The sequence below is a fragment of the Hylobates moloch genome, unplaced genomic scaffold (assembly GCF_009828535.3).
Source record: "Hylobates moloch isolate HMO894 unplaced genomic scaffold, HMol_V3 SCAFFOLD_13, whole genome shotgun sequence".
In the NCBI taxonomy this organism is placed as follows: Eukaryota; Metazoa; Chordata; class Mammalia; order Primates; family Hylobatidae; genus Hylobates; species Hylobates moloch.
Window position 1 is genome coordinate 35,470,910 of NW_026652288.1, and position 19,755 is coordinate 35,490,664.

Sequence of the window (19,755 nt, forward strand, 5' to 3'; positions counted from 1 at the left end):
CCCCTACTTTAGCTCCATTTTTTTTTTTTTTTTTTTTTGAGACAGGGTCTCCCTCTGTCACCCGGGCTGGAGTGCAGTGGTGCAGTCGCAGCTCACTGTAGCCTTGACCTCCTGGATTCAAGCGATTCTCCTGCCTCAGCCTCCCCAATAGCTGGGACTACAGGTGCATGCCATCGTGCCCAGCTAATTTTTGTGTCTTTAGTAGACATGGGGTTTCTCCATGTTGCCTAGGCTGGTCTTGAACTCCTGGGTTCGAGAGATCTGGCTGCGTCAGTCTCTCAAAGTGCTGGGATTGCAGGCGTGAACCACTGTGCCTGGCCTAGCTGTCTTCTTTAAGTATCTTGGTGCAGAGCACACTAGAGTTGGACAGCTCCTTTAGTAGGAGTGGGGTCATGGTTTAGGTAGGGATTTTGGAGTGAGTTGTGGGAAGAGTTTGGATCAGGGACAGGGTCGCAGAACAGTTGGGAGTCAAGGTCAGATGAAGGACTTGAACCATCTGGGCACAACTTGGGATTCAAGGTAAGTGGACTAAGGATGGGTCAGGCTGAAGCCCAGATTTGTCCTGGGGTCTAGGACCAGGAAGGGTTGGATTCAGTTTCAGGATGAGCTTCGGCGAGGGAACTGTTGGAGATGAGATGGCTGGAAGTCAGGACTGGGGGACATTAGACTAGAGTGGATCCAATTAGAAGTAGGAGGCCTGGAGTCATGAAGACCAGGGGTCCAATCAGGGCACATCTACTGTCTTGCTGTGCTTTTGGGGAGGTGACATCCCTTCTTGGAGCCTCAGTTTCCTCCTCTGTAAAACGGGGTAATATTAGCACTAACCGCTAATGTGAGTTGTGAGTCATATCTAGCTCTGTGCTTGGCACTGGTGAGCACTCGCCTTTCTGTGAAAAGTATCAGAGCGCTTTGAGGACGGGCATTTGTCTCCGTAGGTTTATGTGCTTGCTGCCTGCCACCCTCCCTTGGCCACCTCCTTTCATTTCCTGGGTCTAGGGAGCTATAGAATGGGGTTGTATTACAGGGGTGGACTTGAGACTGCAGCTGGGGTTCAAGCGTGAAGTCCCAGATCAGGTTTAGATTGGAGGACAAGCTCAGGCGTAGAGCCAGGTGGAGCTGGGGTTACAGAGGATCAGGTTGGGTCTGCTAGGCCGGTGTGCTAAACATAGGAACAAAGTCCAGGTGGGAGTGAGATGTGGATGGGGAAAGTGGTGGGGTGGGAAGAGGACCAGAGGGCGGCTGAATCACACACACTCAGAGATCTGACAACTGCCTCCTTTGGGGATGCTGCAGCCCCATAACATCTCCGAGGCCCCACTCAGAGTGGAAAACATGTCTCACCCGAAACCTGGTAGGGCAGGATGGGAGCCTGGGCGGCCCGCCCCAGGAGGAGGCCCAAGCCTGCTCTCCCTCCTTTGGGACGTCACCAGCTTCCTCCTGGGCAGCTGATACCTTCGCATGACCACCTTCCACCTCCTGCCCTGCCCTTTGCTGCACTGTGGGTAACACCCCTGTGTCACTTTCTGGAGGGGTAAAAGGATAAGGCAAGATCCCCCAAGGCCTGAGGGCCGTGTCTCATCTTGCCAGAGGAGGGCAGAGGCCCAGAATGGAGGACATGTCTCTTGGGAAGAGACACTTCCAAGGTGGCTGGGGGTAAGGGGGGAATTTGGGGGAAAGGCTTGGGGAGTGTGGTGGAATGGGGGCCCGAGAGCCCTCCTGGCTTCCCCTCCTTCACCCCACTTCCATTCCTCCTCTGTCCCCAGAAATAAGAATGTCTAAGCCCCTGGAGGCCGAGAAGCAAGGTCTGGACTCCCCATCAGAGCACACAGGTGGGTAGGCAGGGAGCAGGGGGCAGGGATCACCGTGGGCAGGGGAAGTGGGGCAGATGGGAAGAGAGCTGGGAGGGGACAGGTGTGGTGGGGGTGGCTGATGACAACACATCCTTTCCCTCTCTTTGCAGACACCGAAAGAAATGGACCAGACACTAATCATCAGGTTAGGAGGGAGTGGATAAGTGGGAGGAGGTGGGAAGGAATGGGGAGAGGGATTCAGAGGGGGCTCTGTGCCGCCTGTGGTAGGAGGGCAGGGAGTGGGGGTGGTCAGAAGCTGCTTCACTCACTATTCCCATCCCCTTGCTCCTACTTTCTCTTTGCAGAACCCCCAAAATAAGACCTCCCCATTCTCCGTGTCCCCAACTGGCCCCAGCACAAAGGTAAGCACCTGTCGGAACAGCCAGGGAAGCGGGCAGCCCTTGGAAGAGGGTCCTCAGGAGGCCTGCCTCAGTCCCAGGGCTGAGAGATTACTGAGGCTTGGTACCTTGGTAACGAGGTTCCTCCCGCCCCTTCTCACTCTTGGGCTCCCACCCCAGGCCTGTGACTCACGCAGGCTCCTTCCCCTTCCCTAGGGGGTGGGGGTGGCCAGGGAAATCCCCCCCAGAGCCCCAGGGCGATGAACAACAGGAAGCCAAAGGCCCGCCCCCATCCCAACTTCCCTGACCCAACAGGGGCCTGCACCACCGCCTGTCCCCCAATATACACATTTAGCGGCCAGCTGAGGTGGGGGTGGGGGGGCTGGCACCAGTTGAGGATAACTGTAGGAACGCAGGAGAGAATGACAGGGAGGCTGGAAGCAGCCAGGCAGTGCAAATTCCACATCCAGATGGGGCCCTGTGCCTGGCATTCTGGGCTTCTTGGGGTTGCCTGGGCTCCAATCTCCACCCTCCAGCTTGGTCCAGGGGTAGCAGGCAGGTCCAGAGGCTTGAAGGTAGCACTGGAGGTGGGGGCAGAGAAGTGTGAGCAGGACTCCAGACCCTGACCAGCAGTGGCTGAGGGATGGGGTGGGAGGCTGAGAACTGCTCCCCACCCTGCTACAGCTTTGCTCTGTGACCATGGGAAAGTCACTTCCCCTCTCTGGGCCTCTCAGTTTCCTCTTCAGTATCATTGGTTGGGGGGAGGGGGCAGTCTGATGGGATGGCCTCTGTGGTTGCCTCCATGTCTGGTGTACCCCCATGCCACCATGAGAGGAGAGGACAAAAGTGCTTTGTGAGCAGGTGTCCTGCTTCTGTGCTGAGCGCTTTGAACGGGGGTCTAGGGGAGACAGGCTCTCGATCTTGACCTCCTTGACCCTCTGATGGCAGGTTTGGCTATTGCCTTAGCCCTCAGAGCACAGCGTGTATCCATTGCCCCCCACCCTGTCCTCAGTTGAATCAGATATTTGCAGTCTGTTCTCAAACTGGCAGCAGGCTTCCTTCTTTTGGGGATGCCAGTGGGACGAAGGGAATGAAGGTTTCTCCCTCCCCTTCCTGGCCTCGGGCTCTGTCCACAACTTGCCCTGTACACCCTGTTTCTCTGGACTTTGCCTCTCAACTTCTCTCCATCTCTTCTGTGTCAGTCTTTCCCTAACTGAAGTGATTCATGTGCTCCTATCACGGTCTCAGGCATAAGACCACTGTGTGCAACTATTTACATAATAATTTTGTTAATTGGCTCAATTTTTTTTAAAAAAAACACCTTATTATGGAAAATGTGAAGTGGATACAGAAATAGAAGGGTATAATGAAAATAAACGCCCTAGATACCCATCAATCAGCTTCAACAATTACCAACTCATGAACTGGCTTGCTTTTCAACAGCTTTTTAAATAAATGTTTTTTAAATGGAAATTTCACAAATGGAAAACCAGAATCACTTGCCACGGAAATAAATACGATGATTATTAAAATTTACCCAGAGTCTCTTGTGTGCCGAAGGGTCCTAACCTCAGAGGCCTGTTCTCTGCTTATTAAAAAAGGAGATTAGGGCTCGGCATGGTGGCTCATGCCTGTATTCCCAACAGTTTGGGAGACAAAGAGGGCAGATCACCTGAGGTCAGGAGCTTGAGACCAGCCTGGCCAACACGGTGAAACTTCGACTCTACTAAAAATACAAAAATTAGCCGGGCATGGTGGTGAGTGCCTGTAATCCCAGCTACTTGGTAGGCTGAGGCATTGTGGAGAATTGCTTGTGCCCAGGAGGTAGAGGTTGCAGTGAGCCGAGATTGCACCACTGCACTCCAGCCTGGGCAACAGAGCAAGACTCCAGCTCAAAAAAAAAAAAAAAAAAAAAAAGGAGATTAAGCCAGATGCAGTGGCTCAAGCCTGTAGTCCTAACACTTTGGGAGGCCAAGGTGGGTAGATCGCTTGAGCCCGGGAGTTCAAGACCAGCCTGGGCAACATAGTGAGACCCTGTCTCTACAGAAAATACAAAAATTAGCTGGGTATGCACGCCTGTAGTCTCAGCTACTTGAGACAGAGGCAGGAGGATCACTTGAGTCTGGGAAGTTGAGGCTACAGTGAGTCCTGATGGCGCCACTGCACTCCAGCTTGGGTGACAGACCAAGACCCTGTCTCAAAAAAATAAAATTAAATTAAAATAAAAGTGGAGATTAGCTAGTATTGGAGAGATGGTAAAGACATTCAAGCACCAATCAGAGACTTTAAGATAACCAGAAACAATGAAAAAGCACTGAAAAGGGAATAGTGTGCTCACCATGGCATTCAACATTTTTTTTAAACTTTTATTTATTTTTTTTTTTGAGACAGAGTCTCACACTGTCACCCGGGCTGGAGTGCAATGGCGTGATCTCGGCTCACTGCAACCTCCACCTCCTGGGTTCAAGTGATTTTTGAGGCAGAGTCTCACTCTGTCGCCCAGGCTGGAGTGTGGTGGCGCCATCTCGGCTCACTGCACCTCTGCCTCCCAGGTTCAAGTGATTCTCTTGCCTTAGCCTCCCAATTAGCTGGGATTACAGATGTGTGCCACCATGCCTGGCTAATTTTTGTATTTTAGTAGAGATGGGGTTTCACCATGTTGGCCAGGCTGGTCTCGAACTCCTGACCTCAAGTGATCCTCCCGCCTCGGCTCCCAAAGTGCTGGGATTAAGGGGTGAGTCACCACACTCAGCCTATTTTTAAAAAAACTTTGTATTAAAATATGATACACATTAAAAACACACACAGATCTTCAATGTTTGACTCTGTGAACTTTCAGAAACTTAGCACACCCATGTCACTAGCACCAGATCAAGAAGCAGAGCACGACCAGCCTTCCAGAGGCCCTTAATGTCCCTACCAGGGATAGCCACTACCCTGACTTCTCATACCCAGTGTCATGTCATGCTGCATCTCTGCAGCGCTTTTTTTTAACCTTTTCCTCTCTTTTTTTTTTTTTTTTTTTAAGAGACGATGTCTCACTCTATTGCCCAGGCTAGTCTCAAACTCCTGGCCTCAAGCAATCCTCCTGCCTCAGCCTCCCAAAATGCTAGGATTACAGGCATGAGCCACCACACTTGGCGCCTGTAGCTCTTAAACTTTCTAATACTTATATTCCATAATTTGGGACATGCCATTCACTATCTGTTGTGTGGCCTTTCCTTGGCCTCTGTTTGTCTCTGTCCACATTTCAAATATCACCCCCCTGCTAACACACTGAGTCATTTTGCCCAAGTTGCTTTCCCTCTCTGGACTTCCTTTTACAAAATGGTGTTGGGCTGTCAGGCTGAAGGATGATCCCACTGTCCACTTTAGGCCTGAGGGTGTGTGATCCATCAGGCCATGCCTTCTCCCACCACTGTGTGTGCTTTAGCCAACAGGCCTTTCAGCCAACAACTGCTGTTGTCTGGCTTTTTACCTAGGAGCAGAGGAGGCCAGGGTGGCTCTATGCTGGTCTGTTCTGTGTGTATGGTGAAAGATGTGTCCATATCATATTCAGAGAGACATGGAGAGGCTTGGCAGACTTCAGGGGTGGAGGCTGAAGCCTGGCATTTCCTGGGCCACATCTGGCTTGTCCACAGTGCAGGACAAATGCTGTGCTTTGCTTATTCTGCCAGTATTTTTGTTCTAGATTTTGAAAAGAGTGGCCAGCAGGAGCCGAGTAGGAGCCAGATAAGACTTCCACTTAGGCAGGCGCTCTCTCCAGCCCACCTCCATCCACCCCTACTCCTATCATTCATTTGTGCCCATTTCTGTGAGCATCTGAGTTTGTAGCCCAGGTTCCAAGGTGGTGGTTTTTCTTAGTACCTGAAAACCTTTTCTTCCAACAAAGTCTTACTTCATTGGACAAATAAAAGATGCACCTGGCTAGGTGCAGTGGCTTGTGCCTGTAATTCTAGCATTTTGGGAGGCCAAGGCAGGAGGATTGCTTGAGCCTAGGAGTTCAAGACCAGCCTGGGCAACATAGTGATACCCTGTCTCTACAGAAAAATTTAAAAATTAGCCAGGTGTGGTGGCGGGCACCTGTAGTTTCAGCTGCTCGGGAGGCTGAGGTGGGAGGATTGCTTGAGCCTGGGAGGTAGAAGCTGCAGTGAGCTGTGATCATGCCACTGCACTTCAGCTTGGGCAACAGAGCGAGACCTTGTCTCAAAAACAAAAAGAAAAAAAAAAGCAAGAGAGATGCACCTCTACGTGATACAGATGAAGGGTGTGGGACCCAGAACCTGCTTATTTGACCTCCCAGGTGCCCAGTGGGTGTATTTTCCCTTTTTTTTTTTTTTTTTTTTTTAGAAATGGGGTTTCACCATGTTGGCCAGGCTGGTTTCGAACTCCTGACCTCAAGTGATCCGCCCGCCTCGACCTCCCAAAATGCTAGGGTTACAGGTATGAGCCACCATGCCCAGCCACCATTTTCCATTTTACAGTCAGGGAAACTGACTCTCAGGAGAGGAAAAGCACTCTGCAAAGGGGACTTCTCCTGTAGGGAGTTTGGGTGCAGGTGTTGTGTTAGCCCTATCTGATTGATGAGGAAACTGAGGCCAGAGGAGTGGTTTGAAGCTCCCAGCGGTCAGTGCAGGACCACAGGCTGCACCCTCATGTCCACACCCCCGTCTGCCCCTGCTGTGCCAGCCTGATTGCCATTGCCACACATGTGCCCTCTCTTTGGTTCACAGGTGGGCATTCTCTCTGGCCTCCACTTAACATTCTGGGGTCCCGGACCCTGCCTCTCTCCCCCCCAGATCAAGGCTGAAGACCCCAGTGGCGATTCAGCCCCAGCAGCACCCCTGCCCCCCCAGCCGGCCCAGCCTCATCTGCCCCAGGCCCAACTCATGTTGACGGGCAGCCAGCTAGCTGGGGTAAGTACTCAGGGAAGGATGGGGACGAAGAGACAAACCAGCCACCCCTCATCTGTTATAGGGCTAGTGGATGAACTGTTCCACCAAGGCCATGGCCACTCTTTCACACCTGCCTCTTGCCCTCTTCTGTCCTCCAGGAGGTCTTGTCCCCTTACTTGCTTGGCTTAGGCACTAACCCCTCTCTGCCTTCTCTGCTCCTCTTCAACCCCCTGCTCCGATTCCTGCTGTCCCCGACACCCCACAGCTCACGGCACTGATGCCAGCTCAGCAGCAGCTCCTCCTGCAGCAAGCCCAGGCCCAGCTCCTGGCCGCCGCCGTGCAGCAGTCCAGTGCCGCCGCTGCCGCTAACGCCGCTGCCGCCGCCGCCGCCTCCGCCTCCTCCTCTACTTCCTCCTCCTCCTCCTCCTCTGCCTCCTCCTCGACCTCACAGCCCCCAGCCTCCTCTGGGGGGGGTGACCTGCCACCACCACAGCCTGCCAGCCAGCCCCCTGGGACCCCACAGCTCACCTTGTCCCAACCCATCCAGCTTACAGCACAGGTAAGGGCAGCCACTGGGGACCAGGCTCCCTGCAGTGAAGGACATGCAGAAACAGTGAGTGTGTGGGAAGGGGCTGACTGGTCCACATGGACTGTTCTGACCACCAGCCACATTCCAGGCAGTTCCTAGCAACCCTAGGAAGCTTTGGGAGATGTTGCTGTCCCATCTTACAGAGGGGTAAAGTGAGGCTCACAGGGAGGAATATCCCACATCATAATCCTCCCTCTGGTGGTGTGTCGGGGGCAGTGCTTCCTATGCATCTTGCTGGGAGTTCACAGCCTCCTGGGAGGTTGAGATTGTTGTCCTCAACTTACAGGTAAGGAAACCAGGAGTCACTCCCGTGAATGGTACCATGTGGGTACAAAACAAAAGGTTGATAATAAGAATGAGTGCCCTACCCTCATCGTGTCCCCTGGCTCATCCAACAAGATGCTCTTTCAAAAAAGGGGCCCGTGATCTATGAGTTGGGAGGTTCTGCATCACCTCCCTGACCCTGGAGCTTTTGCTCTTCCATAGTTAATCATGAATTAGTGGCTGTCTCAGTTTCCTAGGGCTGTCATAACGTAATACCATAAACTGGGTGGCTTAAGGCAACAGAAACATATTGTCTCCAACCACAAGTCCAAACTCAAGGTGTCGGCAGGGCTGTGCTCTCTCTGAAGGCTTCCAGGGAGAATCTGTCCTTGCCTCTTCTGGCTTCCGATGGTGCTGTCAATCCTTGGTGTTCCATAGCTTAGTAGATGGCTCACTCTGATCTCTGCCTCCTCTGTCGTCATATGGCCATCTTCTCTCTGTGCACCTGTCTGTGTATTCAAATTTTTCTTTCTTGTAGGGACACTAGTCATTAGTTTAGGGCCCACCCCAATAACCTCATTTTAACTTGATTACATCTGCAACCCTATTTCCAAATAAGGTCACATTTACAGGTACCAGGAGTGAGGGCTTCCACATATCTTTTTGGGGACACGATTTAACCCCTAACAGTGGCCAATAGAGTTCCCATAAGGACAGCCAGGGGAGCAGAGTGGGAGCTGAGTAGGCTTCCTCTTCCGAAGGGCAGCTGTCTCCAGCCCACTCCTGTCCACCCCTTCCCACGTCACCCATTCATATTGTCTGTCTGGTTTTCATAAGCCTTAGAGCTGTGGCCAAGTTTCAGGGCAGTGAAGGTCGTGGGAAGCCCTACAGCAAAGCCACCTGTTTAACTTCCCTTAGCCTAGCATTTCCCTCAGTGACTGCTCCACAAAAGGCTTTTCTCTCACTCTGTCCAACCACTTCCACAGAACCCTAGATACAGATGCTGTCCATGCAGGGAGCTGTCCAGCCCTGGTGAGGCTGTTCCCTTGATACAATTCACCCCAATAATGGCCCATTCCATTATTGACCAATGCTCCCATTTGGGACTTTCCTTAACACTGAGCTGTTAACCTGCCTTCTTAGAACTTCCTTCCACTAGGCCTGGTTCTGTGGAGACACTCTGTAAACTGGGCCCACGGCTCTGTGATGGCTCTTGTAGATGTAGCCTTGTTTTTTTTTTTTTTTTTTTGAGATGAGGTCTTGCTTTGTTGCCCAGGCTGGAGTGCAGTGGCGTGATTATGGCTCACTGCAGCCTCAACCTCTTTGGGCTCAAGTAATCCTCCCACCTCAGCCTCCTGAGTAGTTGAGACTACGAGTGCATGCCACCACACCCAGCCAATTTTTTTATATATACATATTTTTTTGTAGAGACGGGTTTTGCCATGTTGCCCAGGCCGGTCTTGAACTCCCGAGCTCAAGCGATCTGCCCGCCTTGGCTTCTCAAAGTGTGGGATTATAGGCATGAGCCACGGTGTCCGGCCCAGACGTAGCCTTTCAATACCTGGCTCTCCAAGTAACAGTAACTTAGTCTGTTGGGTGCCACCTTTGTTCCAGGCACCATGCCAGTGATGGCCTCTTTGCTCCCATGAATCCTCCCCAAAGCTGAGGCTCCAAGGGGTAAAGTGACCTGCCCCAGATTATTCTGTAAGCAAGAGTGGCAGAGCTGGCCTGGAAGTCCAGAGCTCTAACCACATGATCCGCGGCTGCTGCTTTTAGCTGTCCTTCACGGAACATGGTTTCTAGCCCCTCCCACCCCGGCCACCAGAGACTCCAGCAGCAGGTGTTCCATTTGCCTTGTAGCATAGACAGCCCTTTACTGAGCAACGCCAAGGGCTTGGGGCTCTTCACTGGGGCTGGGCTCTTTTGCATCTCAGTGGCCCTGCTCTTGTTCTCTCTTTTCCTGGGAAGTCTGCTCCCTTCCTTTACCTGGACAGTTCCTCTTTATCTAAGCCCCAGCCCAGGAGTCCACACCTCTAGGAAGTCATGATGACTTCCCTCCCTCCAGCTGTGCCTGAATCTGACCGAGGAAATATCAGTTGAAGGAACAAAGACTAGAGGATAGAAGGCGGAACAGGGCAGCCTAGCGCAGACCCAGCCAGGCCACCACCTCTGTGAGCAGCAGGCATTCTTGCCTATGCACTCCTACAGCCACCTCTCCCAGCTCCCCAGGGACCCAGCAGCAGCAAGCTAAGCCTCTACCACCTGCCGTCCAGCCTAGGCCCTGATTGTCAAGGTCTCCTTAAACCCCTCCTCCTTTTCTCTCACTCCTCCTTCCCCAGCTTCCCTCAGCTCTGATCTTTCCCTTTCTGTCCTCAACAAGTGCAAAGCTGGGCCAAGTTTGTTTTCTGGGAATTCTTTCTCACAAACTGACTTGCCCTTTGACGTTATTTCTACAACAGCACCTCTTATGGGCACCATGCTGGGCCCAGGCTGCAGAGGGACCAGCTCTTCCTGACTTACCTACCCACTGCTCCAGCCTTCCCTGGCTCCTAGGCTTGGATGGCTCTCCCGGGCCGCATCTCATGCCCTCCACCCCCCAGTCCACTTCTCATGCCTGCTAAGCTCTGATCCTGCAGTCATTCCACAAACATTTCCTGGCCTCCTGTGTGTCAGGCCATGGCAGGAAGCTGAAGACTTAGGAGTGAGTCACAGCCATCCTTGCCCCTGAGGGGCTCCCCGTCCTGCAGTAGAGCAAGCACATCAGTGAGCCACTAAGAAATGTTTCACTTGAAAGATACTAAGAAGCCCAGGAAAGAGAGTAAAAAACACTCATAAATGCTATCCCTTTGAAATTATATAAAGTACCAAGGAAAAGCCCCCTTTCCAGCCCTCTGATGTCAGCTTCCAAAGTAATGCTGGTTAAACAGTTTGGCAGGATCCTTCCCTGTAATCTCCTAGCTTGTACAGACGAAGGGGAAATTATAGTACAGTTTTATAATTTGTCTGTCCATTACTCAGTGTGATGCCTTCTACCGAGGGGGCTGTGTGGATATTTACCGAATCAATGAGGGATGTTTTGCGGCAGATTTTCAATCAAGGATAGGAAAGATATCTCTCCAAGGAAGTATTTCAGAATGTCTGGGGTAGGGGCAGGCGTTGATTGAAAACTTACGTTAACAGTTAAAACATCATTTTGTATTGGAGAAGAGGGGGGAAAAATTCCTATTTTCCTAATAGGACCATGGCAATAAAGCTTGACAAAATCTTTTAGGCTGCTAGGACCTAGCAAGTGAAAGTTTCCCAAAGAAACCAACTGAGTGTGATGGGAATGGGGGAAGAGAAATGTAATGTGTGTCTGATGGAATCAGGACCCACATCTGTCCAGGCTTTCAGGAGGAGGTGGGATCTGAACTCAGGGGAATGGGAAGGAGTTTGCTGGGAAGGGGCTTCCAGGCTGTGGGAATGGCAAGTGCAAAGTGAGAAAACAGGGCAGTCTGTAGTGGCACAAATAGGGATGGATGAGCTGGGAGGGAGGAGCCAAAGCCCAAGTCCAGGTGGCTGAAGAACACTCAGGAATATTTGGCTCAGATCACTGAAAAGGCCTGGTCTGGAATATCAGGCCCAGCTCCAGGGGTCTGTCTCCCTGTTTCATTGTAGGGCAGGTAAAATGGGTGTCAGCATTTCCAGACTTGTAGCTATCCTGCCCAGGGAGATAAAATATGTCCCCTGGGCCAGGCGGGGTGGCTCAGGCCTGTAATTCCAGCACTCTGGGAGGCCGAGGTGGGCGGATCACTTGAGGTCAGGAGTTCAAGACCATTCTGGCCAACATGGTAAAACCCCGTCTCTACTAAAAGTACAAAAATTAGCCGGCCATGGTGGCATGCACATGTAATCCTAGCTACTCGGGTGGCTGAGGCAAGAGAATTGCTTGAACCCAGAAGGTGGAGGCTGCAATGGGCCAAGATTGTGCCATTGCACTCCAGCCTGGGCAACAGAGTGAGACTCTGTCTCAATAAAACAAACAAAAACACGTCCCCTGGCTAGATTTGTGTCCTTGCCCTCGACCCCAGAGAAGGCAAGGTCAGCCCTACGTGGCTGGACCTCGTGACTTGAGGATGGGAAAGTGTAATCCCTGAAAGAGATGGGTTCTGCTGCTTGAATAAATTGAAGAAGGGGCAGTGGGTACCAGGCCAGTCAAAACTGCCCACCTGGAGGTGTGTGGTCAGTTCATCCACAGGGCCTTGGAGTCCAGGAGCCTGGCCCAGGCATGCCAGTTGTTCCCACTGGTTCCTGGGTTGGAATCTGCTGTTGCCTGTCTGTCCTGGAATTTTAGCATAAGGTAGCATGTGATGTAACATGCAGTCCACATGTAGGTATTTTTTTCTCCCTGTTGAATCGTTCTCTGTTTGTGGTGTTCTGCCCTGATCTCCACAACTTCCTGGGTTCCATGTCACAGGGCCAACTGCTGGGGGTCCAGAGAAGAACCCACACTGGAGAACAGCCACTCCTCTGCCCCTACTCCCATCTTTAGAACTTGCCCTAGTGGAGTGACTGTACTAATCATAGAATGGACTGCAGGGGATAGGAGTAGAAACGAGAGCCCAGCAGGAAGTCCTTGAAGGCATACAGATGGGACATGAGGGTGGCTTGAGCCAGGAGGGTTAGGATGGGGGTCCTGGTTGCTATTTTGTATTGATTGGATAGGTCAAGGATGACTCCTAGGATTTTGGCTTCAGCAGCTGGGTGGTAATGACGTGGTTTCCTGAGTTAGGGAAGATGGGAGGAATGGGATGTTTTGGAAGGCTGGGGTAGAGAGCCAGCAGTTTCATTTTGGACGTGTTAGGGTTTGAAGAGTCTATTAATCATCCACATGGGAACACCAACTAAGTAGATGCATATTTGAGGCTGAAGCTCAGCAGAGTATGTGGGCAGGAGCTGGAAGTTGTTAGTTGTCAGAAAGAGAATAAATTTGGCCAGGCACAGTGGCGTATGCCTACAATCCCAACACTTTAGGAGGCCAAAGCAGGAGGACGGCTTGCGGCGAGTTCAAGACTAGCCTGGGCAACATAGAGAGACCCCATATCTTAAAAAAATATATATTAGGCGGAGCTTGCAGTGAGCCGAGATCGTGCCACTGCACTCCAGCCTGGGCGACAGAGCGAGACTCCATCTCAAAAAAAAAAAAAAAAAAAAAAAAAAAAAAAAAAAAATATATATATATATATATATTAACCAGGTGTGGTGATGCATGCCCATAGCCCCCAAGCTACTTGAGAGGCTGAGGCAGGAGGATCGCTTGAGCATGGGAGGTCAAGATGGCAGTGAGCTGTGATTGCACCATGACACTCCAGCCTGTGAGATAGAGTAAGACCCTGTCTCCAAAGAAAGAGAGAAAGAAAGAAAAGGAAGGAAGGATAGATGGACAGATAGAAGGAAGGAAGGACTCAGCCAGATTGGGTTCCCACCCTCAAGAGCTCACATTCAAGTGTGGTGACATGAGGTGGGCAATGGTAGCAAATGCTCATTTTGAGGGATATGTTGTAATTTCCAAAATGCTTTCTAGATAATATTACTCAGGCCTCAGAACAACCCAGTGAAGAATTAGACATTATTATCCCCATTTTACAGTAAGAAAACTGAGGCCCTGAGAGAGAAATGACTCAGTCATAATGACTGCCATTTATGAAGGACCAATTAAGTGAAGAGGAATCAGGCTAAACCTTCTACACATATTGTCTCATTTAATTCCTTTAACAGCTCCATGAAGTAAGACTTATTGTGGTGTCACCTGAGGAAACTGAGGCTTAAAGAGGGTAAGGAACGGCCTGAGGTGTGTGAGGGGCAGTCAGGATTCCGGGCTCCAAGGCCCAGGTCTCTCCATAACAACTTGCATCGTGATCCTGTACAGTTAAGGAGGCTGAGGCCCAGAGGGAAAGTGGCTTCCCCCAGGCACACAGCAAGAAGCAGGTGAGAGGGCTAAGGCTCAAACCCCCGAGTTTCCAAGCTGGAAGGGACCCTTGCACCCCACTAGTCTAACCTTCCCCTAGGTTAGGCGTTTCCTTGTCACTGTTGTTGCCAGGTGGGGATTTTCACCCAGGTGGCTTCCATGGCAGGCACCCACTCCCTTCCCAGGCAGTGCGTCCCACCACCAGACAGACTGAGATTACTCAGAGTGTCAGAAAGCCTGACCTCATTTTAATTTTAAGTTTTATTTTATTTATGTAGTTATTCATTTTTTTAGAGACGAGGTCTTGCTCTATCGCCATCATAACTCACTGCAGTGAGGTGCAGTGGCGCCATCATAACTCACTGCAACCTCGACCTCCTGGCTGAAGCATTCCTCCCACCTTAGCCTCCTGAGCAGCTGAGACTACAGGCACGCGCCATCATATCTGGATAAGTAAAAAAAAAGAAAGTTTGTGGAGATGGGGTTTCACTATGTTGCCCAGCTGGTCTTGAACTTCTGGCCTCAAGTGATCCTCCCACCTCAGCCTCCCAAAGTGCAGGGATTATAAGCATGAGTCACTGCATCCAGCTGAGTTTTATTTTATTTTTAAGTAGCAAATAATCATTGTATATATTTATGGGGTACAATATGATGTTTTGATACAGGTATATATTGTGGAATGATCAAATCAGGCTAATTAGCATACCTATCACCTCAAATATTTATCATTTCTTCGTGGTGAAAACATTTAAAGTACTCTTCTTGCCAGACACAGTGGCGCAGTGTAATCCCAGCTACTTGGGAGTCTGAAGCGGGAGGATGGCCTGAGCCTAGGAGTTCAAGGCTGCAGTGAGCTATAATCACGCACTGCACTCCAGCCTGGGTAACAGAGCAAGACCCTGTCTCTTAAAAAACAAAAACAAAAACTAAAACTGAAACTCTCTCTTTGATATTTTGAAATATACAGTACAGTATTAGCAGTAGTCACTGTGCAGTAGAACACCAGAATGTATTCCTGTTATCTCACTGAAACTCTGTGTCCATTGTCCGCCTTCCCTTTCCCCATCCATCCTCCCCTCCTCATTTTGAACACAATCTATCACGATATAGTTTACATAGTTCCCAGACCCCACTCCTTCCTGTTCTCCCCTACTCTGGACTTAACTTGTCTTAGAAAGGGAAGATCCAGAACTGGTCACAATTTGCCATATCAGGGATGGCAAAGTAATGTCAACTCATGTGCCAACACCGTTCCAGTCATGGTGGCTGCCAGAGCTTGTGTGGAGGCCCCTAATGGGGGTGCGAGAGGCCGTGGGGGGTGGGCCGTCTGGCCTGTGCACTGGAGTGAGGTGCAGCACCTGGGCCGTTGCAGCCGGCCGGCTCTGGGGCCCAGCCTTCTCAAGTTCACTGTCATGGCTTTCTCTTCCCCCGCAGGTGGAACTGAGCCCTGGTGGGAAAGTGGGCAATTCACCCATGTATCCTGTAATCCACATATTGATCTTTCTGCCCCCAGTCATAGCCAAAGTCCCAGCTATGGCAAAGTACTGCCAGTCTGTCCCGAGGTTTCACCTCATTCATTCATTGAAAATGTATTGATCACCTATGAGGCTCCAGTATAGGTGATCAAAATACAGCAATGAGCAAGAATCGGTACCGTCCCTTCTCAGCTTTCACAGGCATGCTAGCTCTTGTGCTAGGTTTCCTTAAAGCTTAGGGACAGAGCAGCTGATCCACGAAATATGCCAGCCAAGGTCTTTTCTCTGGCCTGTCTCCACTTACTATAACTTCTCCACCCTCTGACTTGTGTGCTCTGACCCGTGTGCTCTGACTCGGACGTAACACTCCCTCAAGTGGCTTCAGATGGCCATGCTGCTGCTGGATTGTGGAGAAATGGCGCCTCCTGCCGGCTTACCCTAGTCCTGAGCCAACTTACTGTTCCTGTTCACCCAGAATCTTATCTTCTCTCCTTTCTTTCTTTCTTTTTTTTTTTTCTTTGTTTTATTTTGAGACAGGGTCTCGCTGTGTCACCCAGGCTGGAGTGCAGTGGCGTGACCATGGCTCACTGCAGCCTCGACCGCCTAGGGTCAGGCCATCCTCCCACCTCAGTCTCCCGAGTAGCTGGGACTACAGGCACGTGCCACCATGCCCGGATTTTTTATAGAGACCCCGTCATGTTGCCCAGGCTGGTCTGGAACTCCTGGGCTCAAGCATTCCACCTATCTCAGCCTCCCAAAGTGCTGGAACCATAGGTGTGAGCCATCATGCCCCACCATCTTTCTCCCCTTCTTTCATTCCTTTAGTTGGCAAATATTTAGTGAATATCACCATGCCCAAGTGCCTTTCTGGGGGAGGATATAGCAGGGAATGAGGTAGATAAGTCTGTGCCCTCTTGGAGCTGACACCCGCTGTAGTTGGGGAGATAGGCAGGAAGCAGATAATTGCTATGAAGGAAAGAAAAGAGCGTAATAGAGAGTGTTGGAGGAAAAGGAAGACTTCATAAGAGCATGTGGCCAGAGAAGGCCTCTCTGAGGAGGGGGCGTTTGATGGAGACTTAAATGATGAGGAGGGACCACCTCTGTGCAGCTCTAGAAAGGGTATAGCAAAGGTACTGAGGTGGGGACTTCTTTGTGGGTTCAGTAACAGGAAGGACACCAGTGGGGCTGGATCAGAGTTAGGGAGTTAGAGTCGTGTGAGGCAAGGAAGGAGAGGCAAGCGGGGGTGGTGGGCAGGCCATGCAGGGCCATGGCCTGGATCTGGATTATACCACAAATGTGATGAAAATCAGTAGAGGCCTTATGGCTTAATTTATATTTTAGAACAGGGACTTGGACTCCATAGACCACCCCTAGAAGAGTCTGTGCATAGAATTCAGAGTCCATGAACTTGGATGGGAAAAAAATTACATCTCAATTTTTACTATCTTCTGACCAAACCATAGCATGTCCCTCTATCATGAATTTAGACAACAGACAACAGTAGTATTAGCTGTACTCAGACTTTGCCACCAAGAGAATGCACACAGATTTTCAAATTCTCTTATAGTTGTTGCAGATCTCTCAAAATACTGTTTTCACTCATGATTGCTTTGAAATTACAGCAGTCATCAGATTTATTGCTGGATCTTGTTACTTAATGTGCTAATAAAGAAACCCATAAATGATTATATGACCACTCAAAATATGTTTCATGACTATATTTTTTAAAATTTTAATTAATTTTTTTTTGAGACGGAGTCTCACTCTGTTGCTCAGCTGGAGTGCAGTGGCGTGATCTCAGCTCACTGCAACCTCTGCCTCCTGGGTTCAAGTGATTCTCCTTCCTCAGCCTCCCGTGTAGCTGCAACTACAGGTGCCCGCCACCACACCTGGCTAATTTTTTTCTGTATTTTTTGGTAGAGATGGGGTTTCACCATGTTGGCCAGGCTGGTCTCGAACTCCTGACCTCAAGTGATTCGCCCGCCTTGGCCTCCCAAAATGCTGGGATTACAGGCATTAGTCATCGCACCCAGCCAAATTTTAATTAATTAATTTTATTTTATTTTATTTTGTTTTTTGGAGACGGGTGTCTCCCTTTGTTGCCTAGGCTTCAGTGCCATGGTGTGATCATAGCATACTGCCACCTCAAACTCTTGGGTTCAAGGGATCCTCCCACCTCAGCATCCCAAGTAGCTGGGACCACAGGCAATTTTCTTCTCTTTTTCTTTTTCTCCCCCTCTCTCCCTCCCTCCTCTCCCTCCCTCTTTCTCTTCCTCTTCCTCCTTCCTCCTCTTCTTCCTCCTCCTCTTCCCCCCCCCCCCCTTCTTCTTCTTTTTTTTTTTTTTTTTTTTTTTTGTAGAGACAGGGTCTTGCCATCTTGCCTAGGCTGGTCTCAAACTCCTGGGCTCAAAAGATTCTCACATCTAGCCTCCCAAAGTGCTGGAATTATAGGCATGAGCCACTGTGTCCAGCCAGTTTTTATTTTAGATTCAGGGATACATGTGTAGGTATGTTACAAGGGTTATATGGCATGGATGCTGAGGTTTGGGGTATAATTTTTCCTGTCACCCAGATAGTGAACATAGTACCCAGTAGGAAGTTTTTCAGCCCTTGCCCTCCTCCCTCCCTTTGGAGTCCCTAGTGATGATGACTATAATTCTATGTGATTGATTTCATTTGAAATTCTATATATCTGGCTGGGCATGGTGGCTCACACCTGTGACCCCAGCACTTTGAGAGGACGAGGTGGGTGGATCATCTGAGGTTGGGAGTTTGAGACCAGCCTAGCCAACATGGTGAAACCCCTTCTCTACTAAAAATACAAAAATTAGCTGGGCATGGGCATGGTGGGTGCCCTGTAGCCTCAGCTACTTGGAAGTCTGAGGCAGGATAATTGCTTGAACCCGGGAGGCAGAGGTTGCAGTGAGCCAAGATGGAGCCACTGTACTCCAGCCAGGGTGACAGAGGGAGACTCCATCTCGTCTCAAAAAAAGAAAGAAACAGAGAGAGAGAAGGGAAAGAAAGAAAAGAAAGAAAAAGAAAGAAAAGAAAGAAAGAAAAAGAAGGAAAGAAAAAAAGAAAGAAAGAAAGAAAGAAAGATCCTATATATCATATGTTATGTGTTTTTAATTCTGAGAAGAGGGCAATGGGTTTTTTGTTTTTTTTTTTTCCGGATGCTGAAGAATTCAGGGCACAAAAATGTTTAGAACTCTATTGTTTTAGACCCCTCTCTGCCTGCCTGGGGGCGAATGGATGGTCTGGGGTAGAAGGATGGTGGTTTGGACCAGGACAGTCACTGTGGACAGGAAGAGATGTAGAGGGAACTGGGAGGACTTGCAGATGGATTGGATGGATGGGGAGAGGAAGAGAAGGAGGGATTAAGGCTGACCCCTAAGTCTCTGGTCTGAGAAACTAGACAGGGATGTGGTTAAATGTTTCCCATCTGAACTTCTCACCATGAGACCTTCTGCAAACTGGGATGCACTTTCCCCATTCTTTCCTCTCTCTGGTGATTCAGAATGAAACCCACAGACACCTCCCTAGGCTTCTGGAGGAAAGGGGAATTTTTCACTGAGGGTCATGCTAGGGCTTCACAGTTGATCCACATCTGGAGGGAGGTGACCATGGAGGTGTTACTGGGCTGGGGTAGCTAGGAAAGGGAAGGCAGGGTGGACATTGTTTTACAGGATAGAGTGCTAGGACTTCAGAACCCTTAAGCTAGATTCTGAGATGATTAGCAGCAAGAGTGAGAGAGGTCAGGAGCACAGGAGTACCCAGCCCACTGCCATACGCGGAATAAGCAGAGGCACCCCCAGGGGGTCAGGGAATAGCGCTGAGCTGTCGAAAAGCAGGGATGTTGATCAGCAGTGACTGTTTGGGGGGGTGTGGGTGAGACACTGGGATATTTATTTACTCAGGCCAGGTATGTGTTTCAAATCCCAGAGGTATGGATGGATTTACAGTGTGGCCTTCTGGTATGGTTTTCCAGACATCAGCTATGCATACCCAAGCAAATATCCAGATATATTCTTTTTTTGTGTGTGTGACACAATCAGTACCACCTCATACCCTCTGTTCTGCCTCTTGAGCTTTCCACTCAACAGGACATCCTGCAGATTGTTCCATATCAGGACACAAAGAGACTCCTCATTCTTGTTGATGACTGCATAGTATTCCACTGTAGAGCTCTACCCTCATTCATCCAACCCGTCCTGTCTTGCTGCATGCTCAGCTACCTTCTACTCTTTTGCCAGAATGCACTTGCTGCTAGGAATAGCCTTCTAGAGAGGTAATTTTTCACCTCTCTAGAAGGCTATTCCCAGCCTTCTAGAGTGAGAATAGATAAATTTCTAGCAGTGGAATGGCTGAGTTGAAGGCTGTGTGCAGTTGTAATTTTG

General features: G+C 50.1%; 2 protein-coding genes across 6 annotated transcripts in view; one reads left to right on the forward strand and one right to left on the reverse strand.

Annotated features, from left to right (window-relative positions):
• Positions 1-19,755, reverse strand: part of LOC116480610 (carcinoembryonic antigen-related cell adhesion molecule 1-like) — a 1,172,951-nt gene that overhangs the window by 853,144 nt on the left and 300,052 nt on the right.
• The window catches only part of POU2F2 (POU class 2 homeobox 2), a 40,907-nt gene that overhangs the window by 8,050 nt on the left and 13,102 nt on the right, over positions 1-19,755 (forward strand). For 2 of the 5 annotated variants that reach the window (XM_058426549.1, XM_058426550.1), the window contains exons 2-6: positions 1,764-1,829; positions 1,961-1,995; positions 2,156-2,212; positions 6,988-7,104; positions 7,349-7,642. In XM_058426549.1, coding sequence (XP_058282532.1) covers positions 1,764-1,829; positions 1,961-1,995; positions 2,156-2,212; positions 6,988-7,104; positions 7,349-7,642 — 569 coding nt within the window. Of the gene's footprint in view, positions 1-1,763; positions 1,830-1,960; positions 1,996-2,155; positions 2,213-6,921; positions 7,105-7,348; positions 7,643-19,755 lie in introns of all 5 variants that reach the window. The other 3 variants (XM_032172779.2, XM_032172780.2, XM_032172778.2) reach the window with 2 other exon arrangements.